Consider the following 19,703-nt stretch of genomic DNA (forward strand, 5'->3'; position numbering starts at 1 on the left):
CCAACGGTGTGTGGCGGAGGGCACTTTACGTGCCACTGTCATTACCTCCCTTTCCTGTTCCAGTCGCGTATGGTTCGCGGGAAGAACGACTGCCGGAAAGCCTCCGTGCGCGCTCGAATCTCTCTAATTTTACATTCGTGATCTCCTCGGGAGGTATAAGTAGGGGGAAGCAATATATTCGATACCTCATCCAGAAACGCACCCTCTCGAAACCTGGCAAGCAAGCTACACGGTGATGCAGAGCGCCTCTCTTGCAGAGTCTGCCACTTGAGTTTGCTAAACATCTCCGTAACGCTATCACGGTTACCAAATAACCCTATGACGAAATGCACCGCTCTTCTTTGGATCTTCTCTATCTCCTCCGTCAACCCGATCTGGTACAGATCCCACACTGTCGAGCAATACTCAAGTATAGGTTGAACGAGTGTTTTGTAAGCCACCTTCTTTGTTGATGGACTAAATTTTCTAAGGACTCTCCCAATGAATCTCAACCTGGTACCTGCCTTACCAACAATTAATTTTGTATGATCATTCCACTTCAAATCGTTCCGCACGCATACTCCCAGATATTTTACAGAAGTAACTGCTACCAGTGTTTGTTCCGCTATCATATAACCATACAATAAAGGATCCTTCTTTCTATGTATTCGCAATACATTACATTTGTGTATGTTAAGGGTCAGTTGCCCCTCCCTGCACCAAGTGCCTATCCGCTACAGATCTTCCTGCATTTCGCTACAATTTTCTAATGCTGCAACTTCTCTGTATACTACAGCATCATCCGCGAAAAGCCGCATAGAACTTCAGACACTATCTACTAGGTCATTTATATATACTGTGAAAAGCAGTGGTCCCATAACACTTCCCTGTGGCACGCCAGAGGTTACTTTAACGTCTGTAGACGTCTCTCCGTTGAGAACAACATGCTGTGTTCGGTTTGCTAAAAACTCTTCAATCCAGCCACACAGCTGGTCTGATATTCCGTAGGCTCTTACTTTGTTTATCAGGCGACAGTGCGGAACTGTATCGAACGCCTTCCGGAAGTCAAGGAAAATAGCATCTACCTGGGAGCCTGTATCTAATATTTTCTGGGTCTCATGAACAAATAAAGCGAGTTGGGTCTCACACGATCGCTGTTTCCGGAATCCATGTTGATTCCTACAGAGTAGATTCCGGGTTTCCAAAAACAACATGATACTCGAGCAGAAAACTTGTTCTAAAATTCTACAACAGATCGACGTCAGAGATATAGGTCTATAGTTTTGCGCATCTGCTCGACGACCCTTCTTGAAGACTGGGACTACCTGTGCTCTTTTCCAATCATTTGGAACCTTCCGTACCTCTAGAGACTTGCGGTACACGGCTGTCAGAAGGGGGGCAAGTTCTTTCGCGTACTCTGTGTAGAAACGAATTGGTATCCCGTCAGGTCCAGTGGACTTTCCTCTGTTGAGTGATTCCAGTTGCTTTTCTATTCCTTGGACACTTATTTCGATGTCAGCCATTTTTTCGTTTGTGCGAGGATTTAGAGAAGGAACTGCAGTGCGGTCTTCCTCTGTGAAACAGCTTTGGAAAAAGGTGTTTAGTATTTCAGCTTTACGCGTGTCATCCTCTGTTTCAATGCCATCATCATCCCGGAGTGTCTGGATATGCTGTTTCGAGCCACTTACTGATTTAACATAAGACCAGAACTTCCTAGGATTTTCTGTTAAGTCGGTACATAGAATTTTACTTTCGAATTCACTGAATGCTTCACGCATAGCCCTCCTTGCGCTAACTTTGACATCGTTTAGGTTCTGTTTGTGTGAGAGGTTTTGGCTGTGTTTAAACTTGGAGTGAAGCTCTCTTTGCTTTCGCAGTAGCTTCCTAACTTTGTTGTTGAACCACGGTGGGTTTTTCCCGTCCCTCACAGTTTTACTCGGCATGTACCTGTCTAAAACGCATTTTGTTGCAGTCACCTCGTTTGAATAAAATCTTTGTCCCGCCAGCCATTTCTTCAAATCGGGGAACAAATAGTAGTCAGAGGGAGCCAAGTCTAGAGAATAGGGGGGATGTGAAATGATTTGGAATCCTATTTCCATTAATTTTGCGACCACAGCTGCTGAGGTGTGTGCTGGTGCATTGTCGTGATGGAAAAGGACTTTTTTGTGGTCCAGTCGCCGGCATTTTTCGTGCAGCTCGGTTTTCAAATGGTCCAATAATGATGAATAATATGCACCTGTAATAGTTTTACCCTTTTCCAGATAGTCGATGAGGATTATCCCTTTCGAATCCCAAAAGGCAGTCGCCATAACCTTTCATGCTGAAGGACTGGTTTTTCGCCTTTCTTGGTGCAAATTCTCCGATGGTAACCCATTGTTTAGATTTTTGTTTGGTCTCAGGAGTATAGTAATGTATCAGTGTTTTGTCCACAGTGACGAAACAATGCTTAAAGTCCTGTGGACTCTTCCTAAACCGTTTCAAACCATCCTTGCAACACTTCACACAATTCCGTTTTTGGTCCAGTGTGAGCAATGGTGGAACCCATCTTGTGGATAGCTTTCCCATGTCCAAATGTTTGTACAAAATATTATGTACCCATTCATTTGAGATGCCCACAGCACTAGCAATCTCACGCAGCTTAACTCTTCTGTCATCCATCACAATATCATGGATTTTATCAATTATTTCTGGAGCCGTAACCTCCACAGGGCGTCCAGAATGTTCAGAGTCACTTGTGCCCATATGGCCACTCCGAAAATTTTGAAACCACTTATAAACTGTTTTAATCGAAGGTGCAGAGTCACCATAATGTTTATCAAGCTTCTCTTTAGTCTCCTGAGGCATTTTGCCTTTCATAAAATAATGTTTAATCACCACACGAAATTCTACTGCATCCATTTTTGACAATAACTCGACTTCCTTGATTCACACAAAGAAATAGACCAATATGGCTGAAACTTGGTGTGAATTCTTACCAAAGATGCTACTAACTAAACATGACCTCGATGCGCACTGGTGGTGCCATCTCTCGGACCTTGGATGGACTTTTCAAATACCCCACATATATTTCATATATAAGTTTTGTAGTTTCTCTCAGGCTTGGTCAGGATGGGATGCCAAAGTCGGCTCATAGGGTAAACCGTAAGAGCATAAAAATTCTTCTATATTTGTGTGTAGAATATGCACAATATGTATTAATAATAATAATAATAATAATAATAATAATAATAATATGGAAAATATGGCCAGTGAGTGAATAATGAAGCTTGGTGCTGATACCCTTATTGTAGTCTCTTTCCTCTTAGGTCCAACCAATCTGTTGTGCAGCCACTGATAGGGTGACCCACAGCTTTATGTCGCTGTGATACATGGTACAACTTGAGAATTGAACTCTAGTTGGATATTAACCAGATTTCATTTATGATCATCTTCAGATGCTACAGTAGAGAAAAGTAAAGTTCAGATTAAGACCTGATACAAGCAAAAAAATTTTCAGTAGGTCTACCTATGTGCTAAGTGCTATTGTCATACATGTGGATCACACCTATGGGTGGCATTTGGTGAAAAAATGTTCAGTCTTTATCAACTAAACATAATATCTGAAATCAAAGAATTGTATACATACAGCTTTGTGTAATTTTCCTTCTCTACTCTCTGTGCCAGATGTGCACATCTTCTATAAGACAATCTTCACTTATGAAAACCATAAAGTATGACAATGGCATAACCTGCCAGCAGTCTTAAGAGAGCTGCTCAGATTGTCTCCTAAATCATTTATATAGATTAATACCAGCAAAGGACCTATAAAATCACTTAGGTTTCACTAGATAACTTCCAATCAGTTACAGTAAAATCTGATCAAAGCAGAACATGTACAGTTCAGAAATCTGGACAAACTGTACAGATATTTCAGTCCTAATGCGTTCAATATACTTTTATATGCCTATTTTTTGTATAAGCCGGAACAGGCCTACTGCAGAAATAGAATGCGAAGTTTAAGACGTGATTAATAATTCATTGTATGATGCAGAAAAAGTTCATTCAGTACTACTGTATTACAGTATACCTTAGTTATTCTTGTCTATTCTCTCTCTCTTCCAAGACTGAACAGATCTTGCAAGACCCTAATGGTACTGACCGACCGCCATGTCATCCTCAGCCTATAGGCGTCACTGGATGTGGATATGAAGGGACATGTGGTCAGCTCCCTCGGCTGTTGTCAGCTTTTGTGGCTGGAGCAGCTACTTCTCAATCAAATAGCATGCTCAGTATGCATCACAAGGGATGAGTTCACCCCACTTGCCAACAGTGCTCAGCAAACCAGACGGTCACCATCCAAGTGGTGAAAGGAAATGAAATGTTGTGTGGCAGGGCCTCCCGTCGGGTAGACCGTTCACGTGGAGCAGATCTTTCGTGTTGACGCCACTTTGGCGACCTGCGCGTCGGTGGGGATGAAATGATGATGATTAGGACAACACAACACCCAGTCCCTGAGTGGAGAAAATCTCCGACCCAGCCAGGAATCGAACCCGGGACCTTAGGATTGACATTCTGTCACGCTGACCACTCAGCTACCGGGGCCGGACACCATCCAAGTGGTAACTAAGCCAGACAGCGCTTAACTTCGGTGACCGATGTTACCACTGAGGAAAGATCACTGGCCTTGTCTATACAAGGATGTTACTTTAACACGAAGATCATACAGCCCTGACAAAGCTATACTGAGAAAGAGGTGATTGTTGTTCTATTGAACAATGGATTTACCCGGCAAGGTCAAGCACTCCAAAGAAATGTACTACCTTCATTATTTTCTGCCAGTTTCAGTTGACTTGTAGCACTTTCAGTGACACCATGATGTTGAACAAAAAGTATGTGTCTCTGACTTATCAAAAAGACTGAGATAATTGAGGCAAGTGGGAAAGACAAACTGTGTGGTCAAAATGATGTTGCAATTAAAATATGGTAAAATACAAATTTATAAAACTTTAAGAAACAAGGATAAGATACATTATGAATGGATGAAAAGGAACAGGCAAATGAAAAGAAAGGCAACGAAGACAGGAATGAAGAAATGAATGAGATACTGTAGGAAGTGAAAAATTTACATTTCTTCTGCATGCACATTGTGAGGTGCTGAAAGCTTGGGAATACGGAGTTTAAGGTATCTGAGGGATGACTGGACAGTTTGAAAGCTAGACACAACATTGTTTGGAATGAAGTGTTGGGGAAGCTAAGGATGTGTGGGAAACTTAACAACAGAAAGAAAGACAACACTGCACAACCTAATTGCAAATTATGACCCGAAATATGTGTTCAGTGCTGATGAAATGAGACTGTTTTATCATGCATTACCTTCAAAATCTCTAGCAATTTGAGGTGAAAAGGAGCACAGTTTTCCTCCTCTCTTGGCAGAAAAATACCCAAGGAAAGACTCACTATACTGCTGTGTGGAAATATGTTAGGTGAAATGGAGAAGCCACTGGTGACAGGAAATGCGGCAAAACCCTGCTCTTTCAAAAACACAGCTGTCATTATGCTGTCAGCCACATAACAATGCAATAAAAAGGCAGTGGTCTTATGGAAGAGTGGCTGGGCTCTTTGAATTGCAAAATGGAAAAAGGAAATTACCAAGTTCTCCTTTTCCTATACAATGCAACCTGCCACCTGAAAGTCAAGTTATCAGATTTAACCAGCCTCACACGATGACCAGGGGGTTACTTACTCATTCAAGTCCCATTATACAACCAGAATCTCTTTGGATTTAGTGCCATATTTTGAGATTTTTGCTGTGGAAACTTTCGAAAGCATCTTGCATTGAAGTCCACATTAAATTTCAAGCTTCTGTGAAACATCACCAATGTCAGAGATTTTGCATTTTTTAAGTTGGGCATGAGTTTTGTTGCTTCTGCAACAGTGTTGTGACATGTTTCATGTACCATGGTGGATCAGTTCCATCTTGTATCAACACTCGAGCGGGCACACCAATGTTCATAACACGGCCGGGCACATGGCGTACCTTCCACACGTGTAAAAATAACTGTCTTTATTACTGAGGTAAACATGTAAGAGGAAAATCATAGTTTAATCTTAGTTTAATCAACAACAATAAAATAAACTTACATCATATCATCTTGTTGCCACAGACAGATGTTACCCCATAGTAATGACCCACTTGAAGCATTAAGCAGTGCAGTTGCATCAGATCCTACCCAACTGCTTATTCACTCACTCGCTATCTCTTAGACAAATGTCTCAGTGTGGGATGGTTCTGCTAGCTCATAATGTGGGTTATTTTCTTGCACAGATCATAATTTTTTTTCTGACCTACAATTTATCACAGTGTTAGCTGAAGCAATAATGAAGGAATAGTATGGGCTTGCAATTGTGAAATAACAAGAGTATGCTGTAAACCAGTTTTATTTGTGTTTGGTGCACTTTATGTATCCGCACACCTACTCACAGATTAATGTGCTTGGTATGTATATCTCAGTTGTAGTCAATACCCTTCTTTTTTTCTTTCTTTCTCTCTCTCTCTCTCTCTCTCTCTCTCTCTCTCTCTCTCTCTTTTTTTTTTTTTTTACACTGCCTGACTGCCATTACGATAAGCACCTTAAACAAGTAACAGCCAAAACAGTATGGTGTCACAGAACACAAAAACAGAACAAGAGTGAAACTGACAGCAACTAGAGCGGCAACCACAAGCGTAACCGCGCTCTGTTACCAGTGATACACCCTGCTAAACCCGCAGGAAAGGACATGCAGTATAAATTGTGGAAAGGGGCCAAAATAAGCTGCTGTCAGTTACACTGCAACATACGACTTTATTTACTTGATCAAAAATTACAACAACCAAGAATTTTTGTAACCAAAAACAGCTTTCATCTTTGGAACCTGATCACAGGCTGCATGCGCTGTACAATTTCATGTCTCAAGGGCAATACCACTTTAAAAACGGCAGAAGGCCAATAACTTTAAACGCAAGCATAATCAGAAATTAAAAGGCAAGCCTTGTCTTACAACAGTTCTTTATTTATGCTGAAGGCCCAAGGAATATGAGATTTTCGGAGCAAAAGAACTTAAATTCAAGATCGACTGAAAGCCCAACAGTTAAGGCTAAACAACATTAAATTTAAAAAAAAAAATTAAAATAAAAAACAAAGGCCCTACATAAAACAGTTCTTAATTAGGCAAAACTCAACCAAAACAGAAATTCAAAAGGCAAAGCCTTATCTTAAAACAGTTCTTCAGTTAGGCTGAAGGCCCAAAGAATCAGACACTTAGAGTAAACAAGTTAAATTCAAATCGGCTGAAGGCCTAACACTTAAAATTCAATAACATTAAAACCTTTAAAATGCCAAAGGTCTTATGTGAAACAGTTCTTTAAATTAGGCTGAAGGCTTAAAGGATCTTACGCCTTAAGGGCAAAACAACCTTAATTTTTTTTAAATCGGCTAGAAGCCGTACAAGTACAAACAACAAGAGCAAATAAAAAAAAGGAGGCATTACACCCAAGGGCGCTCAGATGGTCGAGGGTCGGCCTGGAATTCAAACACTAACGCTCGCTTAGGTGAGACAGGCAGTTGGGCCAACCATTCACAATCCGACGACAACCCAACCGACAAACAGTCAACAGACCAGTGATCAAGATCAGTTCCACTCTACACTTGCACAAAAACTCAAATGATGCTAACAGCAGAGACTGGAACAACAACAAGAATGGATCACAGACAACCCATAAGCGGTGGATGACCCAAATACACGTCGTCTAATCAGGCGACTGAGCAAACGGCCAAGCAAGGTTGTTGCCACTCAAATGTGTGTGTCGGCAGTCGTCGGGTGAGTGATGGCTATCCTGTCCTTCCTCGCTACTCCACACCAACCAACCAACCAACCAACCAACCAACCAGTCCAGAGCCAGTACGCCAACAACATTTAAATTAACTTGTCAGTCAAAACCACATAAACTACACACAGTTTCACAAACACTTGCACGAAAAACGAGACGATGCCAATGGCAGTGACTGTGCAATAATAAGCACGAATCGTGAGTCAGCACACACAACCAACCGATCAATGGCCAAAAACACGTCATCCGACAAGATGACCGACCGACGATCAACCAACGTTATCCCCACTCAAATCGTGTGTGTTGGCAATCATTGGCGAGTGATGGCTATCCGTGCCTTCTTGTTGCTGCATGCCCCACTGGAGCTACAATGCAACTGTGCCAAGCAACCAACTGCTACACATCAGCACGGATACAGCACTGAAATAGCAGGGCCGTCGACATCACGTGCTACACACAATTTCACAAACACTCGGACAAAGAATACGACCAATGATAAAGCAGTGACTGTACAATCACAAGGACAAACCACGAGTTGAGACACACACTGCCGACCCATTAGTGATCAGTGAGCAAATACACGTTATCGTGTAAGACGACCAACCGACGATCGACCGAGACTGTCCCCACTGAAGCCGTGTGTGTCAGCAACCGTCGGGCGAGTCATGGCTATCCGAACTTCCCTGCCGCTCCAACCTGACCGAACTTCTGCCGTATCCCAACTGTCCGACTGGCTGTTCCGAACTCCACTGCTGGCACGTTCCAACTCCTCCCGACGACGCACCATAACCTGGAAGTAATAGCAGTCCAGCAAAAATAATACGGCAAGGCCTATATCGATAAGCACTGCTACTGCTGCCGCTCACGGGCCGGCAAGGCAGGAACTTAGTGACATCAGTAATTGAAATTATCATAACGAGGTGGTAGTACGGTGAAAACAGGATGTTAAATAAGAGATGGCATGAAGACTAGCCACGCACGCCTCAATCTGCTCTATGCTTAAATAGTTAGTTTCGGAGGAGTGGGGACTGACTCATGTGATGGTGTCGAGCACATTTTTATCTGCTTTTTTAAATAGAAATAATTTTCATTTATTATTGGTGGACTTCAATGTTAGAAATTTAGCCTCACTACAAAGACTCTGTGGTCACTAATCTATGCATCCATCTTGATGTTCTCAATTTGCTTGATTTTTTGTTTGTTGCTAAGAAGTCTAGTATATTATCACAACCATTTACAGTTTGAATTGGCTTCTGAAACAGTTGCTCAAACTAATTTTTGGAGAAAGAATTTAGTACAATTTCAGACCGTGTTTTATGTCTACTACCAACTAACCACACTATTTCGCCAGCCTATCAAGGGTAGATTGAAGTCGTCACCAGCTAGAACTGATTGGGGACAGTCTCGGTCAATCGTCGGTTGGTCGTCTTACACGATAACGTGTATTTGCTCACTGATCACTAATGGGTCGGCAGTGTGTGTCTCAACTCGTGGTTTGTCCTTGTGATTGTACAGTCACTGCTTTATCATTGGTCGTATTCTTTGTCCGAGTGTTTGTGAAATTGTGTGTAGCACGTGATGTCGACGGCCCTGCTATTTCAGTGCTGTATCCGTGCTGATGTGTAGCAGTTGGTTGCTTGGCACAGTTGCATTGTAGCTCCAGTGGGGCATGCAGCAACAAGAAGGCACGGATAGCCATCACTCGCACCTATTCAAAATGAGACTTCCACTTTCTGCCAACTTTTCCACAACTGTATCATCTACGTTTACCTGTCCCAACTCACAACAACTGTCCACTCATATTTCACCACAAGAGAAACTGTGTGTTACAGCAACACACATGATACCACCAACTGAATTTAGTCTTATCCTCTCTGACCACTGGTGGGTCTATGATAAAAACTTTGGCTGCACTTGTCTCTGGCTTTAGTCCACTTTTAGCATCTGTAATGATTTCTGCTTCAGTGCTTTCTATTTTCACTAGGGGCTCTGGTTGTTTCCCAAACAACAACAACAACAACAACAAATTGTCGATAAAGTAAAGAAAAAATAAAAAGATTTAGTAATCGTGTCATATCGACAGAGGTTATTTGAAACTTTATCAAATGTTTCTTTTATACAAAATCAGTTGTCCATTACACAGATTCTGATTCTGCTAATAGTCAACCGAATTCAACTAACCAACCATATAAGATCACTCCTTGTTGTACAGCTTCACCATAGACTGGAGCAACAGATCTATACCTTCTGTCAGGCTGTTGCAATCATTTAGTGTGCTGTTAAATGAGAAATGTCCAAAACATCCCTTAAAACCACTTCTACAACCAACGTTTTGCCACATGAGTTATATGCATATGAGGGACATTAGTGTAACACCTGTTCTTAATATCCACCCAACCCATCTCTGCCTGCCATGCCGGGCGCACTCCCACCTCCACACCGGCCTCGCTCCCCCCCCCCCCCCCCCCCCGACCCGCGCCGGCCTCGCTCCCACCACCCGCGCCGGCCTCGCTCCCACCACCCGCGCCGGCCTCGCTCCCACCATCCCCCCCCCCCCCCCGAACATACCGTGCCGGCCTCGCTCCTCCCCCCCCCCCCCCCACCTACCGCACTCTCCTCACTTCTGTTGTCTGTTGCCATCCCTCTGCTCCCACCCCTTCTCACGCAATGCCCCCTTCGATATTACTGCTGCTCTACCTCTTGTTGCCCCTCCTTTTCCCATCCCTCTCCTCACCTCCACTCCTCTCTTTTGCTTCCCCCTCAACTCTTCTCTGCTCTCCTCTTTGTATCCATCACTGTGTAAAACACACATGTTCCTGTGCCTGCATTTCGGTGAACTCTGACCACATATTCCGACCCTCTGCTGCTATTGTCTCCCATCTTAGTTGTTCCTCAGCTCCTTGTTTCCCTGATGCCACTGTTTATACTCTGTCCAGAATTTCAGTTATCATATTAATCTCATCAATTTTGTCAGTATCATTTCTGTCATATTTGTGCATGCTGTAGTCCCCACATAATTATTATTATGAGAATGATTAAGCAAAATTTTTAATATATGTAAGTGGCTGTATGTTACTTGTTATGTTAGGCCAAGTATAATAAAATGAATCAAATTAATTTGCTTATTTTGGTAGCATCAAGAGAGGCATCACCCAGCAGAATACAAATTACAACAAATGGCCATCCTTTGACATCAAGTCTTGAAACAAGTCCAGCAAGCAGCTACAGTCCTTCACCACAACTAGATGAGATGGATGAGGATGACGATGAAGAGTTCATTGACACAGTTGAGGTACAGTCATTGGCCATACGCATCTTCAGAATACAGTTTGATGTGTACAACAGTGTTAATTTAAAATGTACCTTTGACTGCACCAATATCCAATATAAGATGATCTGTACTTTTTAATTCTGAATTGAAAATTTACATTTTGATACAAGATGAAATGTGTTTATGAGCCTTCTTTACTTTATAATTTGTTGTGGCTTAAATTATAATAATATTTGTAGTTAGTTTGTCTATATAAGTACCATAATATACCTATGTCCCTGTGGAGTCATGCAGCAGAATTAGTTCTATTAATGAAAGTCTGTCAGAAATAAACTTGGAGGTTTGCTCATGGTTAAATAGTAACATATCGAGTTGTTTTATTGGTTACTGGATTTTTGCATAACATTTTTCATCCCAAACTCTGATATGTTTTTATGTATATGCTTCAGATTTTTGAAGACTTTTAAACTCTGAAAATTTTAAAATTTCAAAATAATTTTACTTATGCAGGCAGAACCAGACAATACCTCTAAAGAAACAGCACTAAAAGTTACAATTAGACCACCACCAACCATGAATGATGCTGTTAATGGAAGTGATCCTCACTACACTGATCAGCCTTCTGTAGTCTCAAATGGTTATAAAAAGAAGCCAAGTAGTCTGAAGGGTAGGCATAACCCTGAATCTATAGAGGCTGCATGTCAAAATGCCAGAGCATCGTACCAGGAAAGAGGACGTTCTCGTGAACGTAACAATCAACGAGTAAATATACAAACAGGTAAGCACTTTGATATTGCATTATACTTCACATATTTTACTACTCTTCATTCCTTTATCAGAAAGACTACCATGTACTGACAGCATGGACTAAGACTCAGGCGAAACTAATATTTTCCACCTGATCTTGTATTACTTACCATTGCAAATTTTTGTGCTACTTGTCTCTTACTGTTTTTGCAATAAACAAGAACTGTTTTACGTGAACCTCCATCTTCAGAAGCTGAAATCTGTTGTAATTTTACGTGGCAAAAAACCAGAAATGGTTTTATATCAGTATTATATTTCCAGAAGAATTCTTGAGAAACTTCACAGCTGGTGCAGTGTGTGGAATATGAAAGTACAGTTCATGCTGTGAAGGATGTTATTTTAGGTCAGTGGTAAGAGTAATTAAAAAAATAGAAAATGCAATTTGGTAACTACTTAGTCTGCAGTCTGTTTGTCACTCTATCATACATTTCCTCATAATCTTCATTTGTTCATGTTGTAATACACACCATTGGTGTACATTTTTGTGGAGCATTTTCTTCGCCATTTTCACATTTCTTATCAGTGTGCCAAATTTCATACTTTCTCCTGTTGCAAACAACTGTTTCGTAAACAAACAAATATTTGAGATAGAAACATGGCAAACTTTCAGAGGTAGCAATGGAAGGAGAACACCACCATGCAGCTATTATTCAATCAAATTGACAAATTTGTTTGAGAATCAAAGGCATAGAAAGTGTCTCTCAATATTATGACCTATGAAGTTATTCTTTGTGGAAGCTGGTGCAGTTAAATCTGTGCAGTTTAGCTACTGTGAACTCCTAGGTCAAGTGTTGCTAGCACTTTTAATTATTCATGACAGGGCTATTATTGATTCTAATGTAATGCTAGAAGTTCTACTTATTTTGAGACATTACACAAGTGAGGCTTACCATAGTTGAAAAGTTTATTCAGGTTTTGGTTCATGAGGCAGTGGCCCAATTAAAGCATGTCACAATTCTTCATATTTTATGTTCCTAATACTTTAGATTGTGTTATATGGATGGTTATGACATGATTTGAAATAATGACACATACACACCAGGATTTTGTATAAAATTTGAGGGCTGGTTTATTGATTAGTGAAAGAATATGTATTGCATGTCACAGATAAATACCTAGTGAGTGAAATGTGCTCCTAATTTATATATAACATTGAGTTTTTGGAATTACATAAGCATTCTGTTAATAAGAAACTTTTGGACTATTCTAAATTTCTCATATGTTAAGGTACACATTCAGGCAACAGTTTTGAATTGAACTTGGGACCAGTACAATGTCAGTCAGTGACTCTTAAGTGCTACAATACTAAATGACACAAAGGCTTTGAGAATGTGCTTCCCTTACTCGGAAAACAGTGTTTTGCTGTTTAATAGTCTTCATCCTGAACTTCTTGTGTGGCCTTCACGTGATAGTACTTGAACCTTCTCACCTTCTTGATGGAGTGATTAAGAATGTCAACTCCATACCAAAAGGAACAGAGTTCAAATCCCCATCTGGTCATTCAGATTTACGCTGTATATGGTTTTCCTGAATTTCTTAAAGAAAATGCCATAGTGACTCTTTATTACAATGTGAAATCATTTCAGGCACTTGTTTTACACATCACAGATTATTACAGCTGGGGCTTAGTGATTCAGAGTAATGTCTTCCACAAGGAAGTCTGCAGTTTTTACAGCCACAGAAGTCAACATTATCTTGGTGGCAATGTAAGGCCTAAGACAGTTGGTTCACACTATTGACCATGGATTCCCATTTGTCAAGTGAAGGTATTCCCTCAAGAGATCAGGTTCAGTTTTCTAAAATGAGGCAAATTCAGGTGGAATAGTCACCAGATGTCCCATTGGTAAGTGAAACACATGAATTATCTAAAACTCTTAACGTAGTGTTTACAGGTCTGGCCAGTGATATTTGTGTCAAATTTTGTCTAGTATTGTACCAAGTCTCAGGGTAATTAGGTGGAGTGTCATAAAACACCTTCAAAGTAGTTGGCCGTAATGAATTTGGACAAGCAGTCATATTCATCGTACTTAATTGTAATTTTTTGTATGCACTGCTGCATCCATTAACTGGAGTTACACTTTGATAGTATCTTCCTTTTGTAGTATCTTCCCCTTTCCATTCTTAATGTCTTTTAATGCAGTGATGACATGTATTTTGTCCTTGGCAGGTTCTTTCAGGGTATTGGCAGGTTCTTTCAGTGTATTGCTGAATGACTGTCAGCACATTAATTTTTACTTTCACTCTCGTATACCAAATCATTCTAATTTGCCCAATAGTCCACCATGGTAGTTATCCTGATTGATTCTTCGTGCTGGTCAGTCAACATAAAGAATGGTAGTCCATTACAGTAGTGAATAACATGCAGCTTGCCGATTGAACAGATAAAGTATATTATGCACCATGTGTTTTTGGGTGCCAGCAACATTGCGTAGGTCACCCAACATAACATTGTATTTTTAGAGGCCATCGTTTCTCGGTCAGCATAATCTGTTAGTAGTGAAATTGTGTATCTGTGGAGAAATAATACTAATGTTTCCAACAGTCTGAGATGTCACTGACTTACAGCAATGTATAGATGTACTCTCTGATGATATGTTTCTATCATTGGTTACCAAACCAGATATACCATGTGCCATCTTTTTTCTTCATGAGGGCCACCGAGCGAGGTGGCGCAGTGGTTAGACACTGGACTCACATTCGGGAGGACGACGGTTCAATACCGTGTCTGGCCATCCTGATTTAGGTTTTCCGTGATTTCCTTAAATCGCTGCAGGCAAATGGCGGGGTGGTTCCTTTCAAAGGGCACGGCCGACTTCCTTCCCCGTCCTTCCCTAATCCGATGCGACCGATGACCTCGCTGTCTGCGGTCTCATTTCTCCGAAACAACCCTTCTTCATGAGGGCCACAGGAGAGGATAGTGGGCTATCGGACGATTGAATGATCTCACCTTGTAGCACCTTCTCCACTTTATTGGGAATTACCTGTTTCTTGGAAGGGGGAATCCTTCTTGAGCACTAATGGGTGAATGACCTGATTATTGATACAGTATTTCTCCTTGCATTGTCTATTCTGTCTTGTTTCTCATTCAAATTTGAAAGCACATAGATACAATAAGCTATAATCAGCATATACAGGGTGGTCCATTGATTGTGACCAGGCCAATTATCTCACGAAATAAGTATCAAACAAAAAAAACTACAAAGATTGAAACTTGTCTAGCTTGGAGGGGGAAACCAGATAGCGCAATGGTTGGCCCGCTAGATGGTGCTGCTATATGTCAAACAGATATGAACTGTGTGTTGTTGTTGTTGTTTTTTTTTTTTATAGGAACCCCAATTTTTTATTACATATTCGTGTAGTACATAAAGAAATATGAATGTTTTAGTTGGACCACTTTTTCGTTTTGTGATATATGGCGCTGTAATAGTCACAAACATATGGCTCACAATTTTAGACAAACAGTTGGTAACAGGTAGGTTTTTTTAAATTAAAATACAGAATGTAGGTACATTTGAACATTTTATTTCGGTTGTTCCAATGTGATACATGTACCTTTGTGAACTTATCATTTCTGAGAATTCATGCTGTTACAGCGTGATTACCTGTAAATACCACATTAATGCAATAAATGCTCAAAATGATGTCAGTCAACCTCAATGCATTTGGTAATACGTCTAACGACATTCCTCTCAACAACGAGTAGTTCGCCTTCCATAATGTTCGCACATGCATTGACAATGCACTGACGCATGTTGTCAGGCATTGTCAGTGGATCACGATAGCAAATATCCTTAAACTTTCCCCACAGAAAGAAATCCAGGGACGTCAGATCTGGTGAATATGCGGGCTGTGATAGGGTGCTTCGACGACCTTTCCACCTGTCGTGAAATATGCTATTCAATTCCGCTTCAACCACAAGCGAGCTGAGTGCCGGACATCCATCATGTTGGAAGTAAATCACCATTCTGTCATGCAGTGAAACATCTTGTAGTAACATCAGTAGAACATTACGTAGGAAATCAGCATACATTGCACCATTTAGATTGCCATCGATAAAATGGGGGCCAAGATTGCTTATGTTCCACTTGTCGCAGCCATCGTGGATTTTCCATTGCCCAATAGTGCATATTATGCTGATTTACGTTACCACTGTTGGTGAATAACGCTTCGTCGCTAAACAGAACGCATGCAAAAAATCTGTCATCGTCCCGTAATTTCTCTTGTGCCCAGTGGCAGAACTTTATACGACGTTCAAAGACGTCGCCAAGCAATTCCTGGTGCATAGAAATATGGTACGGGTGCAATCGATGTTGATGTAGCATTCTCAACACCGACGTTTTTGAGATTCCCGATTCTCACGCAATTTGTCTGCTACTGATGTGCGGATTAGCCGCGACAGCAGCTAAAACACCTACTTGGCCATCATCATTTGTTGCAGGTCATGGTTGATGTTTCACATGTGGCTGAACACTTCCTGTTTCCTTAAATAACATAACTATCTGGCGAACGGTCCAGACACTTGGATGTTGTCTTCCAGGATACCGAGCAGCATACATAGCACACGCCCGATGGGCATTTTGATCACAATAGCCACACACCAGCACGATATCGACCTTTACCGCAATTGGTAAATGGTCCATTTTAACACGGGTAATGTATCATGAAGCAAATACCGTCCACACTGGTGGAATGTTATGTGATACCATGTACTTGTACGTTTTTGACTATTACAGCGCCATCTGTGACAAAGCGAAAAAAGTGGTCCAACTAAAACATTCGTATTTCTTTATGTACTACATGAATATGTAATAAAAAATGGGGTTTCCTATTTTAAAAAAACACAGTTGATATCTGTTTGACATATGGCAGTGCCATCTAGCGGGCCAACCATAGCGCCATCTGGTTTCCTCCTTCAAGCTAGACGAGTATCATTCTTTGCAGTTTTTTCATTTGATGCTTATTTCGTGAGATATTTGGCCCGGTCACGATCAATGGACCACACTGTATATTTATACATATGTAAATGTACAACTTTTTGTTGTATTATAATTTTTGCCTACATTCACAAATATGACAAAACAAAAGTAGATTATGTCTTAAACATAACGTTTAAGATCTTATACCATATGTTATAATTATAATACAACAAAGAACTGTATATATTCTGATAATAGTTTGATTGTATCTAGGTGCCACCTGAGAATGACCCATCGCTCAAAACTGGTGGTGGGAAATAAAATATAATAAAAGCTGTTCTGGTGGACCTTATTTCAACAGCATTCTTCTCACACAATTTGAGGCTGCAGAACAGTGTGCACAAGAAATACCTATCGGTGTGTCTCCCCGGTTGAGACGGGAAATACTGGCGCTTGCGTAGTAGCTATCCTTGTAATGATATTTTTTCAATGAAGCTGGGCTGACCTTCCTGTGCTGATTTTTCTGTTACTCGGCAAACACCATTAGAGGTGAGTTGTGGTTGTTTCAAGCAATCAACAGTCCAGTGTTGCTGCCATCCAATTTTTATACTGAAGATAAACACTGAAATGTAAGTTTCTTTCGTGAGTGTGAGTGCTCTTTCATAATCGGTTACAGTTCAGCTGCAATTCTGAATTTTTGACTGTATTTTATCGTGTAGAGAACTGTGGCATAGTAATATCTTCAGTTGTCCACAACTGCCAAGAATAGTTTTGTTACTCAAACTTAGTGACATCACTTAATCAGTTTGGAGCTCCAATCTTCTTTACCTTATAATTGCTTCTAATGCCTGAAATATCTGGAAGATTAAAAAATTTAAAAGGCCTTGTTCGGTCACTGATGTTATTCTGAATTGTGTTCCAGTTGACTGACATATTTTTTGTTCAAAACATTCAACAGTGTGTGTGTCTGTTGAACCTCAGAAAATAGTCTTTTTCAGCCTTTGTTGACAGACATCAAATATGACAGAAAAGAAAGCCACAGAGTCTACTAGTACACAGACAGGAAGATTTTTAATGAAGATATTTGTGGAATTTCCTTTCATGGATGATTTCCGTCTGTGGTGGCCTCACCTACATATGATGACCCTGTTTTAAGATTTCCTCATTGTAACTGCTAGAACCTTTACATGAGAACTTGCAATAACTGCAGCCCAATTGGAAGTGTCCTCAGCCAGGAAACAAATCATGGTCTTCATCCTGAAGTCTGGCATTGTTCACTTACAATAGGCTAGTGTGGATGATATTGTAATAGTCGATATCTCATGGCATATTTGTCAAGCAGTCTTTTGCTTTCGTGTCAACAGTGTTTTTGTGCCCATCGAAAATGCAATGTATTTTCCACTGTGCTCCAGGTATCAGCTCTACATTTTAATTGGCTATGTGACTTTTATGCTTAGATTACTAGGAAGCTTGTCTGTTGTTTGATAGCTATTGTGTAAGTCTCACGTCAATGAATAATCAATAATAGAGAGGGGTAACAAAGATTGATGCACCTCTTGTTGAACCACTGGTGCTGCCTCCTGTTGCCTGGAGTTGATACCAGTTAAGGTCAGAAATTTCAGTACCTATTCTTTTTTACTGTTTGCTTATATTGGATGTAATAACCTGATGTTGTTCTAACAATGTCACAGGACATTTGGAAATTTGTCAAACTTCTTTAGGGCTACTCTTTTGTAGCACATTGTATTAATCTAGTGGCACCACTCGAAAAAGTTCTCTATTGTGAAGATACCCTTCACATCTGTAGCTGTGCATTTTGTATCTATTGAGCATGTCTCAGTTGCTCTTGAGCTACTACTTGACTAGTGTGTCAAAGTAGACATATACTGCCTATTGTACTTAGCAACTCCACTGAATCCCCCTAGCCATTTAGATGGATCCTCAACAGCCCACTGATTTCTTTCGTAGGTGGATATTAGGAGTAACAAGTATATAATTTGGAGACATGATGGTGCCAGTATTCCAAAATATTCTGCATCTCCAGCAACTTGTCATGTAGTCACCAGACTCATATACCACATTCAATAATGAGGTTGTGATTGGAAGCCAGCACACAGTGCTAAATGTGAGTAATTGCAAGTTTGTAACCCTGAGCACAGACAGAGCTGAATTGTTTAGTAAATGGAGTGTTAAATATACTAGTATAATACAGGCAGTAGTTTTTGGCAACAAAAACCTTCCAGGTTCAATTTAAATCATGTTTACAGCTACACTGTCCTGACCAATTCACGTGCCAGTGCAATATAATTGCTCGACTTATTGTGTATATAATTGCTACCGAGTATTTTGCAATTATTCATAGGCAAATACTGGTACTATCCCATATTCCATATATCAGATTGTAATTAGTCATTGGTACAATAATATTTCCTGTAACAAAATCTGTAAAATTTCAGTCTTCAGGTTGATATAGTAAAACAGATTTAATATAGATTCCATAGTTGCTCATTTTGTACCTTGCACTGTTTGCATTATGTTTAGATCTTATTTCCTGTTCAACTTAGAGCTCTCTCTACAACTTCAAAAAATTAATTCTCAAAGCTTTTGAACAAGTTCATTGTTAAAACACTGAATTTAGATCTGCAAGAAGTGATATGTAAATCCCAGTCCAGAAATCCCAATGTCAATTTTCCATGGGTTCCCTAAGTACTTGGAGAGAAACCCTAAATGATTCCCTAAACAAAAGCACGGCAATTTCATCTGAAATCCTTATAGAAATGAATTATTGCTTTATTTTTAATGTGCCCACATTGATTCCAATGTTCTAGACAATTTCTTTTTAGTGTTTGTTATTAAACTAAATTGCAATATATTTAAGTAACAA

General features: G+C 40.4%; 1 protein-coding gene across 2 annotated transcripts in view; it reads left to right on the forward strand.

The window, feature by feature from the left end:
• The window catches only part of LOC126248135 (acyl-CoA-binding domain-containing protein 5), a 152,879-nt gene that overhangs the window by 124,334 nt on the left and 8,842 nt on the right, over window positions 1-19,703 (forward strand). For both annotated transcript variants that reach the window (XM_049948827.1, XM_049948826.1), the window contains 2 exons: window positions 10,960-11,117; window positions 11,607-11,874. In XM_049948827.1, the coding sequence (XP_049804784.1) occupies window positions 10,960-11,117; window positions 11,607-11,874 (426 nt within the window). The remainder of the gene's footprint in view (window positions 1-10,959; window positions 11,118-11,606; window positions 11,875-19,703) is intronic.

Source organism: Schistocerca nitens, chromosome 3, assembly GCF_023898315.1.
Source record: "Schistocerca nitens isolate TAMUIC-IGC-003100 chromosome 3, iqSchNite1.1, whole genome shotgun sequence".
Classification (NCBI taxonomy): Eukaryota; Metazoa; Arthropoda; class Insecta; order Orthoptera; family Acrididae; genus Schistocerca; species Schistocerca nitens.